The sequence below is a fragment of the Mytilus trossulus genome, chromosome 3 (assembly GCF_036588685.1).
Source record: "Mytilus trossulus isolate FHL-02 chromosome 3, PNRI_Mtr1.1.1.hap1, whole genome shotgun sequence".
Lineage (NCBI taxonomy): Eukaryota > Metazoa > Mollusca > Bivalvia > Mytilida > Mytilidae > Mytilus > Mytilus trossulus.
The window spans coordinates 24,448,678-24,474,234 of NC_086375.1; the positions used below are offsets into that span (position 1 = coordinate 24,448,678).

Sequence of the window (25,557 nt, forward strand, 5' to 3'; positions counted from 1 at the left end):
ACAACAGAAGAAGAAGTTACTCGACACACTGAATGAACAAATTGAGAACGCATCGGAAACAGAGGATATAGAGACGGAAATCGTAGACACAGATGAGTATACTACAAATTTTGTTACTAAACTGAGACATTTTAAGATATTCATAGATAAGACATTACAACCCATTTCCAATCAACCATCACATTCGTCTTATCAAGTTTTAAATGTAGACAGTCCACCGTTCATCCCTACTAGTTCACCTGAAATAGTACAGACAAGTTATGTCGCCCCGTCATTGCCACAGTCAAATGATGCCGCTCGAATTTTAACAGAGACAAGCCAAATTGCCACATCAATTCCTACGTCAAGCTATGCTGTCCCGTCCGCTATATCCAGCAATCACCGTTTGCCAAAATTAACTTTACCTACATTTAATGGCAATATATTAGAATGGCCAAGCTTTTGGGATTCGTACGAATCAGCAGTTCATTACAACCCAACATTGACAGATGTTCAAAAGTTTAATTATTTGAAGGCCCAATTAGAAAACGAAGCCGCTCAGACAATTGCCGGATTTTCTCTAACTAACGCTAATTATGCCGAAGCCGTTAATGTTCTGATAGAGAGATTTGGACAGACTCATAAAATCACACAAGCACACCTACAAGCACTGCTTGATATTACGCCACCCCGAGGTGACCTCATAAGCCTGAGAATGTTTTATGACAAAATGGAGAGTTTAGTTAGAGGACTTGAATCGCTTGGACAGACACAGGACTCATACGGTAATTTATTAGTACCGATTATAATCAGCAAACTGCCCGGAGAAATCAGAAAGCAACTCGCGCGGGAGCATGGTACGACAAATTGGTTACTACGAGATCTTAGAAAAAGTATACTTAAGGAAATACAAATTATGGAAGCCGGACAAGTTTCACAGACGGAAACTGATATTTCGACTTCAACCTTTTTCGCCGGTGCTAAATCACAAAGAAAACACAACGCAAGTACTAGAAATGCAAATCACCATTTAACAGCTAAGCCGTGCATTTTCTGCAAAGATATTCATTCACCTGCCAATTGCCCGAAAATACGCGATTTAGATAAACGCCTCGCTATCGTTAAACAAAACCATTTATGTTTCAACTGCCTCGGTAAACATCACATAAACTTAAAGGAATGCAGATCAAAAGGCTCATGTCGTAACTGCAGTAAAAGACACCACACTAGTTTATGTAGCGAAGTTAAACACACCGCAGACCCCGAAAAGAGAAGTAACGCTGACACTAGAAATTCTTTTAACAGTTGTAATAAGAACGAAACTACGCCATCTACATCAACTATAGTAAATCTTGTGAAGGACACCGAGATACAAGAAGATTCCACGATTTTACACTCGTCAGCACAATTTCACTCAAATGTATTGTTGAAAACTGCCGTGGCCCCCGTTTGGTCAGATCGTCATTGCACTGATACTAATATTTTGTTTGATGAAGGCGCTCAAAGATCTTTTGTAACGGAGAGTCTTGCGCGTAAATTGAATCTACAGAGAGAAGGAGCCGACAATATTCAACTCTCATCATTCGGAGAAACCAACGCAAATGCTAGGCGACTTGATAAAGCCACAGTTTATGTTGAAACTGAAACTGGACATAAAATCCCAATACAGGTTTTAATCGTTCCCATGATAGCTACGCCGTTACAGAACCACATTCGTTACATTGACAGGAACAATAACTATTTGAAAGGACTAAAGCTCGCACATCCTGTTACGCAACAAGATACTTTTGAAATTTCGTTATTAATTGGAGCCGATTTTTATTGGGAAATAATTGAAGATAAAGTTGTACGCAGAAACGGACCTATCGCAGTCAAATCGAAACTAGGATACTTACTTTCAGGACCGTTACACTCAGGAAAATCTCAGTACTCAACAGCATCTAGTATTTTCAATGTGCTTATTTCACGTAAAATTGAGGAACACGACTTAGAAGCGTTTTGGAAGCTCGAAGCTATAGGAATTGAATCTCCGGAAGTTCACGAAAAAGAGAATGATTACATACGAAATTACCAAGAATCTTCAATTGAGTTTCGAGACCACAAATATTACGCAAAGTTACCCTGGAAAACTGACCACGATGAGTTACCATTAAACTATGCTGTAACAAAGAAAAGAACAGAAAGCGTAATAAGAAGACTGCGCCAAGAACCAAATATGTTAAAGAAGTACAGCGATATCATAACGGATCAAGAAAACCGCGGATTCATTGAAAGAGTATATGAAACTGAACCGATTCCGAACAAAATTCACTACATTCCACATCATCCAGTAAAAAAGGACTCAAGCACGACGCCAATAAGAATAGTGTATGATTGTAGTTGTCGGATTTCATCAAACCATCCCAGTTTGAATGACTGTCTCATGAACACTCCGCCGATACTTAATGATTTAACGAAGATTTTAATTCGATTTCGACTCAACCGTTATGCCATATCAACGGACATTGAAAAAGCCTTTCTACATGTTGGACTACACGAAGACGACAGGGATGTCACACGGTTTCTATGGCTAAGCAATCCATCAGATCCTGATAGCCATTTGATTGAATACAGATTTAAAGCTGTACTATTTGGAGCAACTTGCTCACCTTTCATTCTGAATGCCACGTTATTAAAACATTTACAGCAAACCAACAATACAACAACGAAATTATTAGAAAGGGACCTGTATGTTGACAACATATTGTCAAGCTTAAATACAGAAGATTACGCCATTGTTTATTTCAAAGAAGCTCGTACATTAATGAACAAAGCCGGTTTTAATCTGAGATATTGGACTTCAAACAGCGAAAAGGTTCGTACATTAGCAGCAACAGAAAACGTACTCGATACAGATGAAGAAACAAAGATTTTAGGAATGCGATGGAACAGCGTAACCGATGAACTGTTTTACCCAAAGCGAGAAATTCTTAATTCTTCACAAATAGTAACTAAGCGTGAAATTTTGAAACATTCGTCACGAATTTATGACCCTCTCGGACTATTAAGTCCAGTTACAATTAGAAATAAAATACTTTTACAAGACATATGGAAAAGAGGATTTGACTGGGACCAAAAAGTTGATGAAGACATACGTATTTCATGGATGGATCTTGCCAAAGACGTGGAACAAGTTACACATGAGGTATCTGATAGATACTTATTTTCTAAAACTAGTTGTAACTCAACAGAAAATAATTTACATGTATTTGTAGATGCTAGTACAAAGGCGTATGGTGCAGTAGCATACTTGTGTAACGGAAGTGATAGTACACTCGTGATGGCAAAGTCAAGAGTAGCCCCGCGTAAAGAACTTACGTTACCGCAACTTGAATTAATGGCCGCCGTTATTGGGGCACGTTTAGTAAATCACCTGAAATCAACATTAGAATGTTCAAGCATAACTCTATGGTCCGACAGCCAGATAGTCCTACATTGGTTAAAATCAACAAAAACGTTAAAACGTTTTATTACAAATCGAGTGAACGAGATAAATGATTTGACGTATTCTCATATGTGGAAATATTGCCCAACTGACTGTAATCCAGCCGATTTGTTAACCCGTGGTATAACAAGCGAGAGGTATAAGGAAAGTACATTATGGAAAAAAGGACCCAGTTGGCTTACGGACACTTCTAAATTTCCAAATACCACAATTGTAAGCGACGCCTCATTATCTGTTTTAATCAATGACCAAGAAAACAGTCAAGCGACAAGAGACATTTCAACTGATAAAAATGAAAATCAACCAGGACTTCACGTTATTATGGAGATAAACCGATATGGATCGTATAAGAGACTGTTACGTATAACTGCTTATGTACAACGTTTCGTTAGTAAGTGTCGTAAGCAATGCAATTCAATACAAACAGGACAATTGAAACCACCAGAAATACAGAAATCCGCGGAATTATGGATAAAGCACTGTCAGGAGACGAGTTTTCCACAAGAATATAAGGCGCTGAAATCGAAAACGACAACAAATTTACCTAGAATAAGACAACTACGTTTATTCTTAGACGACAACAATCTTATGAGATGTCAAGGACGAATACACAACGCACCAATATCGGAATTCGCAAAATTCCCGTATATACTACCATCAAATCACGCATTGGCTGAACTCATCATATTGGACGCGCATAGACAAGTTTTACATTCAGGCTGTAATATGACAATAACTCACATAAGACAGACATTTTGGATACCTGCAATTCGACAAGTTGTTAGAAAAATGCTGAGAAGATGTGTTACATGCCGTAAAATAATAGGAAAGCCATATTCAGCACCCGACCCTCCTCCATTACAGAAGATAAGACTACAAGAAGCGCCACCGTTTACGGCTACAGGAATAGATTTTACAGGAGCACTACATATAAGACAAACAGACAAGTCGTTAGTTAAAGCATACATTTGCTTATTTACGTGCGCTTCAACTAGAGCAATACATTTGGAAGTGGTAACAAACTTAACAGTGGATACGTTTTTACAAGCGTTTAGGCGTTTTGTTAGCAGAAAATCTTTACTGCGATTGATTCTATCAGACAATGCATCTACTTTTGTTTCTGCTTCAGATGAAATAACACGACTATGTAAATCTGAGAAATTACAGGAAGCATTTTCTTTACAAGGAATTGAATGGCGATTTATACCGAAACGCGCACCCTGGTTTGGAGGCTGGTGGGAACGTCTCATTGGTTTAACAAAAACTAGCATACGAAAGGTACTTGGTAAATCGCTAATTGATTTAGAAACACTTCAAACAGTAACAACGGAGGTTGAATCTATTCTCAATGATCGACCCTTAACTTACATTTCTTCAGATGTAGTGGATTCGGAACCTCTTACTCCAGCTCATCTTTTATACGGACGACGCATTAATACACTGCCATATCCTCGTGGAGAAGATATTGATATTGAAAACTATGAGTTCATGAACATTACGAATTTAAACAAACGTGCAAAGAGACAATCGTTAATAATTCAACAATTTTGGAATCGATGGAAATCAGAGTACCTGACTTCTCTCAGAGAATTTCACCAAAAAACCGGGAATAATAAAAGAAGGATTGAAATTGGAGACTTAGTACAAATTCACGATGAGAAACCTAGAATTGGATGGAAAACCGCAATTGTTGAGGATTTAGTTAAAGGAAATGATGGACATGTTCGTTCTGCAGTTGTAAGAACTAAGAACGGAATTACAAATAGACCAATTGTAAAGTTATATCCGCTCGAAATCCATATAGAGAGTGAAAACACGGACACGGAACAAAAAACAACACACCCGACGAAGAAAGACGATGTCACAGAACGACAGTTATCCACCAGAGAAGCATCTAAACGTGCGAAAGAGAACATTAAAACATTTTATGGACTTTCGAAGTAAAGTGATCGAGCATATTTGTTTAGATATGCGTTGCGCCATGATAATGAACTATTAAAGTTATGCGATTTTTTTTTTATGAACTACGTTAGTTCATCTGTGAAATTCAAAGAACTGTGATTTTTTTTATTTTGAGAGACTTTAATCTTAATTTAATGTTATTTATATATTGTATTTCAATTTTCTTTTCTACGTAAAGTAATTTTTTTTGAGGCCCCGAGAATGTCGAGAAGACCGCGGGACCGGCAACGTATCGGAAGTCACATTGTATCTAACGGCGACGTCACACGGCGACGTCTCCTTATATTTGGTTAGTAACTAGTAAACGTCAAACTACAAAGCTGTTGTGTATTTTATCAGAGTCATATTATAAGATATCGTCCCCACAATTTGGGCCCTTTTTTGGCCCCTAATTCCTAAACTGTTGAAACCAAAATTCCCAAAATCAATCCCAACCTTTCTTTTGTGGTCATAAACCTTGTGTCAAAATTTCATAGATTTCTATTCACTTTAAATAAACTAAAGTTATAGTGCGAAAACCAAGAAAATGCTTATTGGGGCCCTTTTTGGCCCCTAACTCCCAAAATCAATACCAACCTTCCTTTTATGGTCATGAACCTTGTGTTAAAATTTCATAGATTTCTATTCACTTTTACTAAAGTTAGAGTGCGAAAACTAAAAGTATTCGGACGACGACGACGACGACGCAGACGACGACGCCAACGTGATAGCAATATACGATGAATTTTTTTTCAAAATTTGCGGTCGTATAATAAAAACCTTGATAGCAGGATTAATTGTGATTAAATTTATAAACATACATACTTTTTTGTTTCTGGATTGTTAACATTAATATATTTCATGTTCATCCATCCAATTTTTTCCCAGTCTTCGTGATTTATACTACCACAACAATGATAGTCCAGTTGCAATCTGTCGATTAAAAGTTTCGCCTTCTGATCGTTATGATAAACACTCATCATTTTAGTTATTCCTTCCTTCAAAGAATCTTTGATTTCACCGCTATGTGAAAAACACAACATCGAAGCAGCAAAAATAAACCATATAATAACAAAGAGATACAGCAGAAATAAAATGAGTAGATTTTGGAATCGCCCTCTAGTTTCTGGATAACCACTATCATAACAAACTTTTGCCATGACCAAATTTGTCACAAACATGATTATTCCGACAGTGAGCAAGAATGACGGTAGCACATCGGGATCATATCCTTTCATCAACACTAACTTATCGTCAATGTTTATTTTGATAAATCCCGCTAAAATCATTAGAATAAAACCAAAGAATGCCAATATTCCACCAAGGGCCGTCCCTGCCAAACCAAGCTTCTCCCTTCCATCTTCATCAACGTCTATGGTTATACACATTCTGTATTTTCACATAATTTTAGTCAACAAAGTCAAAGACAAACAACAGGAAGCGGAAGTGTTAAGATAACGCTAATGACGTCACATCATCCAGATTGACGTAATTGAAATTTCCCGTAGTATTTTCAATAATTTTTACAACGTAGTTTTATGTTCACCATAAAGTGTCTAAACAGGTGAATTACTAATTCATGCAAGTTATTACTTATCATTCAATGTAAAAGTGATATAACAAAATTACCGTACTTCAAAGCGGAAAGTGAGAAATGTGTTTTTCTCATTGTTGAAGGCCATACGACGACCTTGTTTGATCATGGCTTTACCAAAGGCGTATCCAGAGGTTGGGGCACCATTTTTTTCCGGGAAATTTATGTGTCCAGTCAATTTTTGTTTCGTTCTTAAATTCAGAGGAGGATCTAGGCTTTTTGTTGGAAATATTTGTTTGATTATTTAGGGAATCACTGAAGCTTCAGCGGCACCCGTATAAAAAGTTATCGATCCCCCACTGGTTATGTCATTTAATCTCTGGTGGTGTGTTGTCTCAAAAGCAATCATTCAATGCCACATCTTCTATTTTTTTCATATGATTGAATTTGTGCCGGACATATTGCGAGCTAAATACTTATGGCGGATTTTACTGAGAAGAATTGGTGTTAGTGCTGATGACTAATGAGACAACTCTTCATCCAACTCACAATTTGTAAAAGAAAAATCCTTTATACTAGTATATATAGACAAGGCTCCGTGTTGAAGACAGTACTAAGACCTAAATGATCTTGTGTATAGAAATATATATAGATTACTAAAAAATCCAACATTTCCGGTAAATAGAGAAAATGCAGAAATGCAGAAAGCTTGTTTTGTTAACTTGTTCAAATTTTTCTTTATTTAAATGTTGCCGTGAACATTTCTGGATCCGCTTTTGATTCTAATATCTGCAACTGTTCTTTCGGTACTTGTCATAAAGCAGAACTATAATCAGTGCACGATGACATGACCTTGAAAGTTCAATGTTTTGAGTAAATATATACAAAGTTTAAATCCATTAAAACCAAAAAGATACATTTGTAAGGTCACAATTCTATATTCATTAATACAACCTCATCCCCAAAACTGTGTGTGCGCAGCGTAACTTCTATTTAACTTATTGTACTGTCATTATGCAAATTTAAATTTAGATATATCTTTTGAATACATACCAAGCATCAATGAACCTTTAAAGTAGTTTGAATTCAAAATTGAACATACATTAGTGAAAGGAATTTCATTTTTGTTAAACCGATTATAAAATGGGAACTTCAGGTAGTAAAGGTCAAACAATCAAACAGACATCTGATAACATTGACAGCGCTGAAACAAAGGCTTTAACCAAGCCAACACACGAGCCTGAGACAACTCAACAAAATATTCAACAAAGCCAAAATACTGTTGAACATTCAACTACTCTTTCAGAAAAGTACAGAGAAACAGAAGAAGAAAGAATTACAGAAACAGAAAGACAAAAACTGAACGAATCAGAAAGAGCAGATGAGTTTACATTCTGGGGAACAGAAGAGCTTTGAATAACGGTAAGGCTAAACAGTAAACTTAAAAATATTTTGGTTTGCCTAAATCCTAGATAGAGACAGAAGGTATGCATTTACTTGTTTTTCTTCTGAGAGAAATTGAAGTGTCAGATGTTTTAAAGTCTTCATATGCCTATCTGATAAAAAATCACATCAGGACGATTAAAGATTTTGAGTATAGGAACATTTTCCTGGGTAGATAGGGTTAAGACAAACACTCCCTGTTCTTTTCATGGCCTTATATTATTGTACGGATTTGTCTCTTTTGTGTTAGATATATAATTCTATTAAATATTTGAATCTTAATTACTTTATTGTCAGTATGGGTATGTGTATAGGTATAGATCTTTTGATATCCAGATCCATTACGGTTTGTATTCATCAAATTTCAATGCCGCGTTCATAGCTATAGTCTGCTCGAGTATTTAAATTCAATGGATGACAATTTATGTATATGAAGTTAAGATGGTAAGTGTGTTACATATTTTTTTTTACTGTATGCATAATAATAGGCAAAATTGTAACAGATTTCGCTTATTTGTTCCTGTTGATAAAATATACCAAATTTTCAATGATTCAAAAATCAAATAATGATTGAAAAAAACTAACAACAGCAAACATTATACATGCATGTGAAGATGGTGAACTTAATAAATTCATTTCGACCGTGTTGCTTTCTTATTGCTTAGGGATGACATCAAAAGTTCAATGTAGGATAAAAAAAATCACATAGTTTTTTTTTACTGACCCATCGGGAATAATTGATTGAACAATATCAGTGGAAATATGAAAAATAGATGTTGGATAAACAAAACGTGTCGCAATTTTTACCCCCCCCCCCTTTTTCAACTGATCTATTTGAATTGAGTTTTTTTTTTATCCTACATTGATCTTTTGATGTCGTCCCTTAGTGATGGCAAGTTTGAAATGTTGGTACCATCAATATTTCAGACATTCCTGATTAGTGTTATACTTCCATATTTGAACTGTAATAGTTACTCAAATAAACGATAAATTATTAATTGTAATCTTGATCATTCTTTATACATATACATATATACGATTTGTTCACCTTCAAACTATATTTTATCCATAAATTTGGACGTTGGTGCAAATGTGCTGCTAGGGTTTCAAACTACCCCTATTCACATATTAACACTGATATACAAGTGAACATGCACTGAACGAATACATTTGATCTATGACACATTGGGAATACAAAATCAATAAAATAAGGGGATTTTGTTGTTCATAGTACGAGAACAGAAGTAAAAAATTAAAGCCATACCAAACACTTATCAAAGCAGGTATATATTAAAAAGAAAGAGACGAGATAGAACTACTATACTGGAAAAATAACGGAATTAAGTATCTGTAACACTGGACACTTTTAATTTGCAAAACACTCATTTGCAAATCCGCCGCCGCCTCAAACAAAAGCTACAATATCATGTATATGACCAAAATGTGCGGAATTACATGGGATTCAATAATTTCATTGGTTTTCTACTGTTTCTTTCATATTTATTTTGCAATTTGAATTATAAAAACATGGGATTTTCAATATCCCATGGGACAGGGCAAAATCCCATGGGATTGACCATTATCCCATGGGATTTTTTTTGGTCCCATGGGATAATTGTAGTCCCATGGGATATTTGTTGTCCCATGGGACAAAAAAAATCCCATGGGATTTTTATTATCCCATGGGATTTTTAATATCCCATGGGACAAATTAAAATCCTATGGGATTCTAATTGTAAATATATAGATATAAACATACAGTAATGTGTATGTTACAATGTATTCTATTTGGTAGTAAATTATTATAATATGAATCTTTTTAATTGAATATCTTTTTTTCTTGGGAAATGTTAATTTAGCATATTGTTCTATAACTGTTCAAAACTAAACTTTTAAACAACAAAGCAGATAATGTAAGTATCAATATATGTTTATTCATGAATTATAGAATACTTTCTTAAAACACAATTATTTCCCATTTGAAATCAATAAAAACTCCATTGTTAGGCTTAAAATACTACATGTACTAGTAGCTATTTAAGTAAATCTAATTTTTTTCACAATTTCCCTCAACACAAAACATTAATAGTTTCTTATCATCCAGCATTGTTTGATGGTATAGTCCACTTTTTGGTCATTCAGCACAGAACTTTGACATTATTTTGGTTTCATTATTTTTTTGTATTTAAAAGAACTTCAAATCATTGACTGAGTGATGAAAATAATAACTGATCCAACTTTTGTCTTTATATTTATTCTGGTCTTGTTTTTATGTTTTCTCCATTTATTCTAGGTGGTGAATTTCAATCCTTCTGAAAAAGAACCAATAAAATCTAAAGTAATGTATTATACTGTTAAAATCATATTATTGCTACATGTATGCAATAATATGATTTTCAATAAAAATAGCTATGCGGTATGGATTTTACTGATTGTTAAAGGTTGTCCAGTGTCATCAGTTGCTAACGGCCTACATTCTTTGGTCTCTGATGGAGGGTTGTCAAATTAGCAATATACCACATCTTCCTATTCTATTACCATATAACAATTAATTAATTTGTTCTTCTTTATAACATTTGGGTATTTTCCCAAGTTATATACATAATATATATACTGTAAATTCAGAATTAATGTGAGTTTTTTTTTATTGCGAAAAATGCAACAGAGTTGTAAACGCAATAATTTAAACTCGCATTATGAAATATTTTTATATATGGATTAAACAAGATTTTTCTCAAAATCGTAAAATTTAAAATCGCATTTAAGTCTAAAATGACAGAATCGCAATAATAAATGCACACAATATTTATGAATATACAGTATAAAGATCAATGTTAAAACTGACAACTATAATAACATTCCATTATTCATAATCTTCACAAGAATTTGCAATATATTATACAAAATGTAGACAACAGAAACAATATTTCTTTAAGCTTTTGAAGTTCTGACAGATTACAATTTGTGTTTTATTTCAATGAAAAAATACCTTGAACTCTTTGAACATATTGGAAATTATAACATTGATACAAAAAAATTATGTATGTTTCATCCTTATTTTTTGTGTTGTTGGCTTACTGTCTCATTTTAATATACATTTATACATAAATCAATAATCTTCTTCTTTATTAAAAGTAAAAATGGGATATTTTTGATTTTGATATCCCAAAACACTATAGTTCTATCAAATAACTTATTACCAAGTTCAAAAACACCAATGACTGTTTGGTATTAATTTTAAGACATGTATCAATGTTCCAGACCATATCAGTATTTGGATCTTACGTTTACGGTCCAGAACTTACAGTCCCACCATATGTGTACAGTCAGACCATTTAAGTATACTTGCACTGTCTGGTACCAGCTCGACCAAACATGTGTTTTTATTTTAATTGCAATTAAACTTTTTGTATTAATCTATTAAAGTCAAAGATTTCAGTTATGTTGATCTGTACTGCACATTTGTTTCTAATAAACTTGACCAACTTCTTAAAATTGGGCAGACTGTATGCGTAGTCCAAATACTTGTATGTTCTGGAACATAAACATGATTAACAAGCATTTGGCAGGATGTCATGCTAAAATCCCATTAATATTAGTACTAAATTTTGAGTATATACATGTAAATCCACAAGTTACTTACTGAAATTCATGGCGAACACTCACCAAAAGCTTAAAGAGGATACAATTTAGAGGAAAGACTGGACAGATGAATGCGCTAACACTATCAAAACAGAGCATAAAACTTACCGAAAAACAAGATGTTTTACATTTATCCAGGAGCAGGATAATTGAAAAGGTTTTTTTTCTTTCTCTGCCATCCATCATATAACCTTTGAATTCATTCATGCAAAATATGAAAATCTGCAAAGGTAAGACCTTGAACCTCAGCTTATCCACATTTTGAATTTCGAACTGCATACTTGTCCTTTTCATCTTGCTGACAACCTAAACATAAAAAAATGTTAAAAACATAATTCTAGATTGACTTTGCGTTTTTATTTTTGTTGGTACATGTACAACCAATTTTCCCAACTTTAAAACGAAAATATCATCACCAAAAAGGAGGTCATACTAACCTCCAAAATATTTAAACAAACCGAAATTATTACTTGATTGAAAATCTTGTCGTAAATTAATGGCATAGATACTCTTATTTTTGAAAACTTGATGTCTATTGCATACTTAAATTCCTTTGTACGAGAGTATGCATATTTAGATGGACTCCATGGACTTTAATGTTAAATAAGCATGATTAATTTTACAGTTTTTCAGCTCTGTGTGTACATTTTGAGAGAATCTTGCAATACTGTATATTCTGCTATTCAGAACTTATTGTGAGGTTTTTATTAATACAACTGAAAGCTGTATCTCATTTTCATTTCTAATACATATTTATGAGCTGAAGACCAGTGCTGAAATCTTCTCACTGCATTGAAGACCCATAGGTGACCTTCGGTCGTTGTCTGCTCTTTGATTGGGTTGCTGTCTCTTTGTCAAATTCCTAGTTTCCACTTCCTATTTTATAACATGTATGCTGATTTTTCTTAAATTACAATATTCAATCATGCAATTTTGTCCATTATTGAAAATACGGTAAGCAAAAATAAATGCACAAAAAATTCAACATTGTTATATATGTAAAAGGCTTTTTTTTTTAATTCAAAACAGTTGCCTACACCGTTAATTTCCTTGTTTGATTTCATATTTTTAAAGCCTTTATAGCTAGCTAGATGGTATGCCGGGGCGGATCCATTTTAAAAAGCAGGAGTTCCCAACCCAAGACAAAGGGGATGGTCCTATATTCATTTGATTTGTTTTATTGTCTCATACAAGAATATAGATGGTTTGAGGGTGGGGAACAGGGATATGGAATTTTTTTCACTTAACCACTGGGGATCTCAACAATTTAAAAGTTTCTCAAACATGTAGGGGTGGACCGTGGGGTGACCCCAATGGACTCTCCCTATATTTCATTTGATTTGTTTTATTGTTCTATACAAGAATATATATATGGTTTAGGGGTGGGGATCTTGACCGTTTACAAGTTTTCAAACTAGAGGGGGTGGGACTTCCCTTTTATTTTATTTCATTAATTTTATTGTCCCCGACAAGAATATATATGGTTTAGGGGTGGGGATCTGGATCGTTCACAAGATAAGAGCACATTCTCAAATTGAACAGGGTGGGGTAACCCCCAAAGACCTCCTTTTAATTTAATTTCATTTGTTTTATCGTCCCATTCAAGAATTAATATGATTTAGGGGTGGGGATCTGTACCGTTTACAAGATAATAGCATATTCTCAAATTGAAGGGGGTGGGGATTACCTCCCATGGACTCACCCTCCCTCCTCCCCCCCCCCCCCCCCCAAATACCTTTTAATAGGTCCCATTGCACAGATAGTTTACATTATTTTCCCTTGATTTACACTTTAGATATATACACTACACAGGTGTAATTTTTTTTTAAAAGATAATACAACTGACATGACTGAAGACCACAGTAGTGGATCCAGAATTTTTCATAAGTGGGGGCCCACCGACTGCCTAAGAGGGGCCTGCTCCTGCCATGCCACAGTGATTCCATATTTAATCAACCAATTTTTTTCCCAAACAGGGGGCCCTAACTCCTGATCACCCCTTTTTTCCCCTCATTTCAATCACCCTGATATAAATTTAGTTTTATCACTTACAATAGGAATGGTTTGAATTCCCCAATAATTCTTATACATGTATACCATTAATATCAACATATTTCATTTTTGATAAATGAAAGGCAAAAGTTTTGGTAGAAATGGATAGTGGGAAGCTTTCAGATTCACACCATGCCGGTGGCTGTGTTCAAAGTGCTGGGTTTTTATGACCCTCGTTGTTTGCGGACTAACTATTTAGGCCAGTGGTGGATAATAGTGTGCGTGCATTAATCTTCTATACCTTCTTAATCAATATATTCAAATACTGACGGCAAGTGTTGTAATGTATCAATGTCTTATTTGAAATCACCGTGCTATTTACATGTGGGATCGAAAGTGCAGGGGAAGGAAACTTGTCAATTATGATTATTTCTAAGCCAAAATAAAATGAGCCGCCGTAAAATTAACCTTGGGTAATCCTCAAATTGGTGCAAGAGGCTTTACGGGCTGACTACTAATACATGTCTTAATCTTAAAATAACTCGGCAACGTCAAATAACAGTTGCATGTAAGGCTCGTCTCGGCGGGGTGTCTTTTTTTTAGTTATATTTTTAATAACTTACACTTTTTTCCATTAATCTCTTTCTTTCACTATTCCGCTTTATTCCTTTTTTTTCTTTGTCCTTTGTTCTCTATTCTGTTAATTTACATCCATACCCTCTTATGTGGACTTACGGTAGTTTATTTTTTAGTTTTGGCAGAGATATTAGATACAATATATATATGTCTCTGGTTCTGGTATTATGCGATAAGTCAATTTCTTTTTCATGCAGTGTCATGAAATATAATGGTTTTATGCATATCAGCCAAGATTGTGCGTCACATTTTAATAAACAATTCAACACTATATACACGTTATGTGAATTTTATTAAAATCGATGAAGAACATGAATTTGGCAGCTATATATAGTGCCCCTTAAACAGGTAAAGTTCAATTAATAAATTCTGATCTACTGGCATTCAACACCAAATTACTTACTTGCTGTATATTGATAAATTTGCTTGTATATTGTCAATACCTCAACATCGAGAATACGTCATGTGACGGTGTTGGTCGCTATGTTTGATACGGGGTCACCAGTTGCGGCTTTGAGACAGAGAAAAAAATCTAGGTAAAAAGTGTAGAATTCTGTTTTTGAAAATTTGAGTTGTAAATTTTCCTAAAAAAGTACTTAATTCCGTTCATCTAGTTGTAAATTTTCCTAAAAAAAATACTTCATCTATTAGGGGTATAAACAAAAACTGAACAAGAAAAGTATAAGTAAACAGACAGAAAGTCGTTGAATTAATTATTTTACAATTGTTTAAATATATGAGATAATGTTGTAGGCGAATTTTCTTTAATTACAGTTAAATGTATTTTAGGTTCAGGAAATGATTTATTCTTCGGGTACGTCTTAACAACCGCTCAGGACCTACTGAGTGCACTTAGGACATACAAAGTGCACTCAGGACCCATTAACGTCATCGTATCTGCACACATGATGGATGTTTATATTCGTTATACGCTTCTTATTTTAGAGTTAAATTTTGGTAGAATTTGAAATCGCAGGGGCGGATCCAGCCATTTTAAAAAGGGGGGTCCTAACCCAGGACAAAATGGGGGGGGGGTCAACTACATGTCCCCATTCAAATGCATTGATCGGCCAAAAAAAAGGGGGGGTTCCAACTCCCCCCCTCTGGATCCCCGCCTGAATCGAACTGAGATAGATATGTTAATTCTTATAAAATAATGAGGGCACGTGTCACTGATTACACAACTACTGAGCCATGATTTTTTTTAGGAATTGTATTGTTAGTTCAGTTTTACCTTTAACATGAATTTGCATATATATAGAAAATATAAAATATCTCATTCGATGTACTTTTTCAGTTTATTTTTCATGATGACGGGTAAATTAATTTGTTGTGTTTTGCAGTTCACAAATAAAGAAAATTATTTTATAGTTTTTTTCTGTATCAAAATTAAAAAAAATCCTCTATTTACAGTTTTATAAAATTTGGGTCACATAATCTCCCTGCAAAATGAAACAAAATGCCGTTTTGAAAAATAGGGGTCCATGAACTCGTTTTCAAATTAAAAAAAAAAGATGCAATTTTCGACTGATTTTTATCATTCAAACTGATTTAATTTGAAAACGAGTTCATGGACCCCTCTTTTTCAAAACAGCAATTTGTTTCAATTTGCAGGGAGATTATGTGACCCAAATTTTATAAAACTGTAAATAGAGGATTTTTTTTAAATTTTGATAAACATGCAGCAAAAAATGACGTATTTTCCTCAATTCATGAACATTTGATAAATATAAGTTGTTTCTGAATAAAAAATGCATAATATTTTAGGATACTAATAAAATACAGAAATTACTGATTATTTAACAAAAAACAATTTGTGTTTATCTTTTATAACAAAAAAGTTATGTCTTTCTTTCGAAAAAGAAATTACGGCCACAAATCTGAATTTTGAGCAAATATACAAAATTTCTAACTCATTTTACTCAAAAAGAAGCACATGAAGGTATATTTTTTATTACATATTTGATTTAATCAGGTAAAAAATAGCCTTTATGCAAATTTTCACGAACTTGTAAATACAGGATCAAAACTGTATCGTATGCCCTTAATATGACCATAGGTCATCCGTGACGTATCCCAAATAACGGCGCATGCCGATAGTTAGTTTATTAATTAGCGTCTCGCAATTTAAATTTCATCAAGGGAACTTAATTAAACCACTTACTATACAAATCTGGAAAAAACGATGTACATGTACTTTTTAATATTTTTAAAACAAATTACAAAAACGTTTAGTGTAAAAATCACTGAATATAAATGTTTCTTTCTGCCTAAAATATATTTGCAGGTTTTGGCATTTGTAAATAACATTAACGTTTTGGAATCCTAATGCAAAAGACAGTCGATTCAAACTGAAATAACTTCTTTAAAGATGGTTTGATTTTTTCAGAGACACATGTATTATATGTACGTGTATAATATATGTCTCAATACATGTATTATATGTCTCTGATTTTACCAAAACAAAAATTACAAAATTATGAAATAAGTTTATATTAATCGAATGTATACCCTGAACTCTCACTATTATATATACATGTCCTAAGTTACTTAATGTCCAGTGTGCAACCAAGAGATCCTGAACGGTTTTTAGACGTACCATTATTTTATATGCATATATTTAAAGCTGTTCTTAATCATATGCATACTAGGTATCAGTGGCGGATCCAGGGGGAGGGTTTCGGGGGTTTGGAACCACTCCTTTTTTGAACGATCAATGCATTTGAATGGGGACATATGGTTGGAACCACCCCCTCATCCTTTTGTCCTGGGTTGAGACCCCCCTTTTTCACATTGCTGGATCCGCCACAGAGGTATATTTATATATATGTGTGTATCAGACCAAATGACTTCCCAATTAGCAGAGGCGGATTTCGTTTTTTCCAGCCGCCCCCCCCCCCCCCCCCCCCCTAAATCTTGGGAAACAAATGGTAGATTATATAGGGAATCACGGAAGCATGACTGGACGTGACCCCTCTAAGGCAGTCAATGAGTCCCCACTCAACCATCAAACATTGCTTAGTTCTAGTTATCTTAGGTCCTAGTGTGAAATAAAGCCAATGGGTCTTTTTAAACACATCTTAATTCATACATGTATACGTTTTCTCACGGATTTGTTCATGCAATATTGAAATTATGTTTACTCAATGCGTAATTACTGAAGTTCATATATTTGCTACTTTTCTTCTTAATTTCATATAAATTATTTTTTTATTTTTTCTCGTCGAAAAATTAGTGGTGTTGAAATAGCGAATGGACACAGATACCTTATCACATTTAACAAAAGAAAAGTTGTATAATGTCATCAATCTGTATTACACGTAGACAGGATGTTCTCTGGAAAACTATACGTTATACACACCCGAGAATACACGCACTGTTGTAATGGAAAAATACTGTATGTTAGTTACCTGTAATCAGCTTTGCAACACCATGTCATAACAGTTCAAAAAGATTTTCTTCAAATCAAAATGGAATATTATTTTTTTCTTTAAAATTTAAAACTTTAAAAAGTAGACTTTGACAAAATTATGAAAAAGAAAGAATTGAACAATTTAAAATCGTATTTTAACAAAGATTTAGATAAAACTGCGTAGGTTCATATCGTTTGATTCAACGTTTGTTTGGTAATTTTTTAAGGATCGTTGTAAAATTATATATCAAAATACTGACACACACCAGTTTGCCAGCTCAGTATGCAAGGCAAGGGTGGTTGGTGAGGTGCTGGAACTTGATGTACATGTATCATTAAGTTACAGTTCTGTTAGGATTTGACTGCCTTTTTACAGAGACTTTCTATTCTTACTGTTATCAGTTAGTATAGACTGTTCCTGGCTTAGAATGATTCTCTGCTCAGCAAATGGTGCGTAATTAGCATTTGAATCAAATTTCTTGTAGAAGTAAAAAACACAAATTAATGTATTTGACAACTTTATTCAGGAGCAGAGTCTATATTATCCGTCATAAATAACTTCGAGATTTATGTGGAAGTTTACTCTTCTGCCCGATCTATGCTAATCGATGTTCCAGTATATTTCATATTTATATTTATTCGTGAGGCCCTCGTCATCATTTATATTCACTAAAAGCACAGTCGCTTAAAGATTTAATAATTATAGCGAAGAAATTGCAAAAATTGGGGGAAATAATAAATTTTTAGTAGCATTATTATTTTAAAATCTGAAGAGGTTCCCCGGCCGTTACTTGCAAATTTAACTCTAAAATGAGAAGTGTATAACGATCTATAACGAATATGTACATCCATCATGTGTGCAGATACGGCGACTATATAGGGTCTGTCATGAGTGCACTTTGTATGCCCTGCATGTAATCACTCAGGAGGTCCTCCTGAGCGGTGTTTGACGTACCGGGAAAATCTTATCTGATTCTAAATCATATTCATCGGTTACACTTCCCTGTCACCAGTGATCCTTTTTTGCTGACATTCTGAAAAAGTATTGTGTAGTCCCTGTGTAAGTGTTGACTCTTAATTTGCACCTGCGATTTTTTTAAGATCTTTTAACATTACCCGGTTTCTGCAAAAAACAATTATTCAGTTCACTGATTAAGATGGAAGGTAAACGAACAGAAAGTCACAGGACATTCCGACAAAAAGTCCCAGGACAAAAAGTCAGACACATGTCAGACTCAGACATATAGTAACAAAGTTGATAGGACAAAAAGTCACAAACAATTTGTTGACAATTGTTTGAATGTAAATGAAAAAAGATTTTGAAATATCTTCTTTTTATTACATATATTCATTTTTAATTTAAGGAAATTGTCATGATTGTTCATCATGTTCATATTATAAAAAAGAAGTATGATTGCCAATGAGAAAACTGTCCACAAGAGACCAAAATACACAGACATTAACAACTATAGGTCTTTACGGCCTTCAACAATGAGCCAATATAAAAAAGATGTGGAATGATTGCCAATGAGACAACTGTCCACAAGAGACCAAAATGACACAGACATTAACAACCATAGGTCACCATACAGCCTTCAACAATGAGCAAAGCCGAGGTAAAGCCCATACCGCCTTCAACAATGAGCAAAGCCGAGGTAAAGCCAATACCGCATAGTCAGCTGTAAAACGCAATCATACCATATCTTTTTTTTATATTTACATGTCAAAAAATGCGTGCAAATGTAATCAAAAGCTGCACACATTGTACGTAATGATTTTTGTGTGCAAATGTAATGGTAATGTGCGCAAACCTAAAGCACTGATTTATTTGTTTTTAATAAATTTTAATTACAAAGTTGCTACATCATGTTCATGTATAAAACTTCAAGAAAAATACAAAAAGAGTGTTTTCTTGTTCAAAGAAAAATAATCTTTAAACTAAATTGTGACTCTTTGTCCTGTGACAGTGTGTGACTTTTTAAATGTGACTTTCTGTCCTACATTCAGATTGAATAGGGGAGTTTGGTTGACCCCGTCTCTCTCTATCTGAGACTACTATCTCATTGATGAGCTTTATGTTTCATGTACAAATGTATTGTGCTTGTCATGTATGTTGGATAAAAGCTCTTCAGAGCTTATGTTGTACATTGTATTGTTATTTGTATAACCGACAATAAATAAATAGCCCCTAACAAGTAAGAATTAGGTTACTTCTTTTTGTTTTGACATCTTGCAAGGGTTTTTATACCCCCTTATTAAAATTATACCCCTACTTTAAAAAAGGGGGGGTATACTGTTTTACCCCTGTCTGTCCATCCATCCTCGCATCAGTAAATGAATATTTTTCGTCCCATTTTCCTCAGGAACTACAATAGAAGGATTTCTGAAATTTGGTTTCAGGGTTTAATAAATAAGTCAGCTATACCGTGTGATGCATTTTCAGATTCATCACTTAAACCATGACTGCATTTTATTGTTCTTTGGTCAATGATAAGTTTTCTTGGTTTTGTCATTTTATCAGTTTTTCTAAGCATATGTCTACTTGTTGTTGAATGGAATGAATACAAGGTATCATATAAAAAAAGATGTCTGCGTGCCAAGGTTAATTTTACTGTGACCTCTGATTCATAGAATAATGATAATATTCATGATATTGAACAGCAAGAATGATGAGTAAGTTGATGTTATATACAAATATTAAAGGCAAAATTTTCAGTTGCCTACTACATGTAATTATGATATAGTAGTTATTTTTGTCATTAAATGATGTTTACCCTTTTATGTGTAGGGCAAGAAAATTAAAGATAAAGGTGAAACTATAAACAGAAGAAATTATCAACAAAATAAGATTTACAGAGGTCAACAAAGTGGTAAGTCCACTGTTATAAAAGTTTTCGTCCGTGAATAATGATTAAATATTTATTAAAATAAGATGTGGTATGATGAATGAGAAAACTATCCATCAGAGTTCAATTTAGTTGATGTAACCATTGTAATTACTTATTAGAGGCCACCTGTAACATGTGTAAATAATGAGAAAACCCATACCCTATACATGTTATAGTAATCTATAAAAGACAACACTAACCAAATTTGAAACAGAGCATCAATTCAAACGTCAAATATACCAGAATAATTTATAAAAATAAAAAATTATGAAAAATAAAAATGACGGATATGAACCAACATCAACCACTGAACTATGTACAAGATCCTGATATTGGACAGGTATAATATGGCTGGGTTGATATAAAAATAAGAAACACTTAGCAGTCTGATTTCCAATGAGACATTTCTCCAATAGAGATCAAATGACATTTAAAGAGGCTCTAGGGTATAACAATTTCAGAAAAATATTTAATACTTTTTTTTCGTAACTCATTTTATTTATTACTTTATCATACGGTACACCAAATCATTCAAAACAATCAATTCGGTTTGGCCCCAGTTGACTTTTAAAATGTATATATCATTGAAAAAGCTCTAAATTATCTCCCTTTGGTGCAAAAACACCATTTTTTGGCATTTGAAATGTAATATCTTTTTTAACTCATCAGTGGCCTTTATTTTTATGCCCACCTACGATAGTAGAGGGGCATTATGTTTTCTGGTCTGTGCGTCCGTTTGTCCGTCTGTTTGTTTGTCTGTCTGTTCGTCCATCTGTCCCACTTCAGGTTAAAGTTTTTGGTCAAGGTAGTTTTTGATGAAGTTGAAGTCCAATCAACTTGAAACTTAGTACACATGTTCCTTATGATATTATCTTTCTAATTTTAATGCCTTATTATATTTTTTATCCAATTTCATGGTCCATTGAACATGGAAAATTATAGTGCGAGTGGGGCATTCATGTACTTTGGACGAATTCTTGTTTATTATAATTTTTAATTAAGCTGTTCTTTAACTAAACTTTTATAAAAGTTAAGCGATTTCTGTAATTTAGTACTTGAATATTCAAATGAAAGTTTATCATAATAATCATAAACATGATAAAATAGCCATTTTATTGATCTCTTCACTGATAATTTTTGAGTTTGTGTATTTGTAGGTCAGACATCTTGATTTTCATGGTCATCATTCACAGATCAATACTGAACAGAAAACTTACAGCTGATATTTTTCTCCATAGTGCGACTTTTTTATTAATTTGAAATGGAACGTGTTTTTTCCTACATTTATTTGAAAGAGGAAATTTTAACATGATGACTATAAACAAAAAGGAGTCATATCATCACGATCATTGATGCACAAGAACTTGATCATATAAATACAACAATGTAATAATCAATTAAAAGATGGAACGAATGAACAAAATATTAGAATGTTGTTGTCCAAATAAACTTGCTTTGTTTTCTCATTTGAATCTTTCCATTCAATAAAGATGTACAGAGGAAGATCTTTGAAGAACAGATTGAAAAAATATTTTGTCTAAGAATTGCAGGAATATTCTAGTGAATGAAATTATTTATTGACTTCACTCTTATATAGTGGACTGAATAATTGTACATAGCAAGTTGTGAATAAAGAAAACAAAAACTTTAACAAAAAGTGTTTATATTATAAATTTGCAAATATAAGCATACTATTATGTACACCACAAAAGTATATATAATTCAAATTATACAAGTATTGCAATGAAACTATAACAAAGAAAATCTTACCTCATGAAAAGAGTAAACTATTCAGTCAGAATAAAAATATTATGTATATATAAAATATTTTTTCAGTTCTATTTTTCATAATAGAATAAACAAGACAAAGATTTCAAAACAATATTTTTTCATTTATTTAGACATTTCATCATTTTGTTTCAGTGAAAGGACTTTATTCTTTTTCTATAATATTATTATACATTCCAAAATAAGATTAATCTTTATTGCCATATAAACAAATAAAAAACATGTATGTGACAAAATGAAAAAAAAAATTATATATATGTATATATAAAAAATATATTAAAAAAAACTTGTATACATTTAAAACATTTTACTACCAAACAGCATTCATTGTAACATACACATAACTTTATATTTATATATATATAATTATAATTTTAATCCCATAGGATTTTATTTAGTCCCATGGGATATTGAAAATCCCATGGGATAATAAAAATCCCATGGGATTTTTTTTGTCCCATGGGACAACAAATATCCCATGGGACTACAATTATCCCATGGGACCAAAAAAAATCCCATGGGATTTAACCAAAATCCCATGGGATAATGGTCAATCCCATGGGATTTTGCCCTGTCCCATGGGATATTGAAAATCCCATGTTTTTATAATTCAAATTGCAAAATAAATATGAAAGAAACAGTAGAAAACCAATGAAATTATTGAATCCCATGTAATTCCGCACATTTTGGTTATATACATGATATTGTAGCTTTTGTTTGAGGCGGCGGCGGATTTGCAAATGAGTGTTTTGCAAATTAAAAGTGTCCAGTGTTGTCCAAAAATCAAAATCAGCAAAACACTATAGTAGTCTACAAATGCAATCAAATGGTTGTGTTGTTTTTTTGTCTCAAAGTCCTTTTTTTTTGGCAAAATTATAAAAAATAGCTTACAAATCGTAGTTGTGTTTTTGTTGCAACATTTTCTCACCGTTTACGATTATTTTCTTGCAGATATGAAATAATCCAAGTGAAGATCTATGGGAAATGCTCAAAATGCCTCATCCTCAACAAAACGAGGTGCTAGAGTAGTAATTCAATCACCACAACATGACGATGATAATAATGGTACGCGTGTTAAATTTGCCAACGAAAAAAGGAATCACCAAACATACACAATAACTCCGAAAATGGTGATTGGAGAAATACATCCCGATGACGTAACACCAAGAGTTGTTCGGAATCGAACAAAACCCTCTGCTGGTTTAGAGGAATCAGAAGTCGAAGAAGAAGCTGCTAAATATAAAACAATATCGGAAGCATCTATTAAACCGCATCCTGCAATGACAGATGAATATTCTGGTATTAAAATTCCACCAAAACATAAAATATTGAAAGAAGTGGATGACATTTAAAGTTTTGTTCTTCGTGTATAATTACAACGCTAGTCAATGCATTCTTTGCAGAAATAAGTATGTAAACATACTCAGGTCATGTGCATTGATTTTTTTTATGACATGATAATTTAGCAAAATTACTGTCTCTTCGATTAATTTAAGTTTGTCTTTATATTTAATAAAATATAATATTTTAGTTTCTGTTTTGCAACATGATCTCTCGGTAGTTAAAGTGTGTGTCGTTTGTCTCTCTTTTTTGTGTTTGTGCCTAGTTTCAATCTGAAACCTGTCTGTGTGCATATTGTTTGACTTTTTGTTATTTTTGTTTGTGTCTAGTTCAAATATGAAACCAGTCTGTGTGTATGATGTTTGTCTTTTTGGTATATGTGTTTGTGCCTAGTTCCAATCTGAAACCAGTCTGTGTGCATGTTATTTGTCTTTTTGTTTTTTGTGTTTGTGTCTAGTTCCAATCTGAAACCAGTCTGTGTGTTTGTTGTTGGTCTTTTTGTTATTTGTTTTTGTGTCTAGTTTCAATATGAGACCTGTCTGTGTGCATACTGTTTGACTTTTTGTTATTTTTGTTTGTGTCTAGTTCAAATATGAAACCAGTCTGTGTGTATGATGTTTGTCTTTTTGGTATATGTGTTTGTGCCTAGTTCCAATCTGAAACCAGTCTGTGTGCATGTTATTTGTCTTTTTGTTTTTTGTGTTTGTGTCTAGTTCCAATCTGAAACCAGTCTGTGTGTTTGTTGTTGGTCTTTTTGTTATTTGTTTTTGTGTCTAGTTTCAATATGAGACCAGTCTGTGTGCACGTTGTTTGTCTTTTTGATTTTTGTGATTGTGTCTAGTTCCAATCTGAGACCAGTCTGTGTGTATGTTGTTAGTCTTTTCGTTATTTGTTTTTGTGTCTAGTTTCAATATGAGACCAGTCTGTGTGCACGTTGTTTGTCTTTTTGTTATTTGTGTATGTGTGTAGTTCCAATCTGAGACCAGTCTGTGTGTACGCGCTTTGTTTTTTTTGTTTTTTTGTAGTTGTGTCCAGTTCTTATATGAGTTCAGTCTGTGTGCATGTTGTTTGTCTTTTTGTTATTTGTGTTTGTGTCTAGCTCCAATCTGTGACCAGTCTGTGTGCATATTATTTGTCTTTTTCTTATTTGTGTTTGTGTCTAGTTCCAATCTGAGACCAGCCTGTGTGCAAGTTGTTTGTCTTTTTGTTATTTGGGTGTGTGTCTAGTTCCAATCTGAGACCATTCTGTCCATGTCGTTTGTCTTTTTGTTATTTGTGTGTGTGTGTCTAGTACCAACTTGAGTCCACCTCTTAAATTTTCATTTGAATTTTTGATTTTGATATACCCTTCTGCCTAGTGACAGAAGTTGATGAACATATTTAACCTCTAATGACGTAAACTTTAACAACAATAGGTCACAGTACGGTCTTAAATAGGCACAAATCCCATTCCGTATAGTAAGCTATAAAAAGGCAC

At 33.5% G+C, this 25,557-nt stretch overlaps 1 protein-coding gene and 2 long non-coding RNA genes across 3 annotated transcripts in view; 1 reads left to right on the top strand and 2 right to left on the bottom strand.

The window, feature by feature from the left end:
- The window catches only part of LOC134710848 (peripherin-2-like), a 36,640-nt gene extending 29,771 nt beyond the window's left edge, over positions 1-6,869 (bottom strand). Inside the window, exon 1 of the mRNA XM_063571254.1 lies at positions 6,230-6,869. Within this exon, the coding sequence (XP_063427324.1) occupies positions 6,230-6,792 (563 nt within the window). The 5' untranslated portion in view covers positions 6,793-6,869. The remainder of the gene's footprint in view (positions 1-6,229) is intronic.
- On the top strand, positions 6,863-24,269 carry LOC134710849 (uncharacterized). The gene is made up of 3 exons (XR_010106132.1): positions 6,863-6,968; positions 8,245-8,360; positions 23,691-24,269. It is a non-coding gene; the product is annotated as an uncharacterized LOC134710849 (long non-coding RNA).
- LOC134709304 (uncharacterized) lies at positions 10,296-14,539 on the bottom strand. Its single transcript, XR_010105945.1, has 3 exons — positions 14,317-14,539; positions 12,132-12,329; positions 10,296-10,693 (listed from the first exon to the last, which is right to left on the bottom strand). It is a non-coding gene; the product is annotated as an uncharacterized LOC134709304 (long non-coding RNA).
- Positions 24,270-25,557: the final 1,288 nt, after the last annotated feature.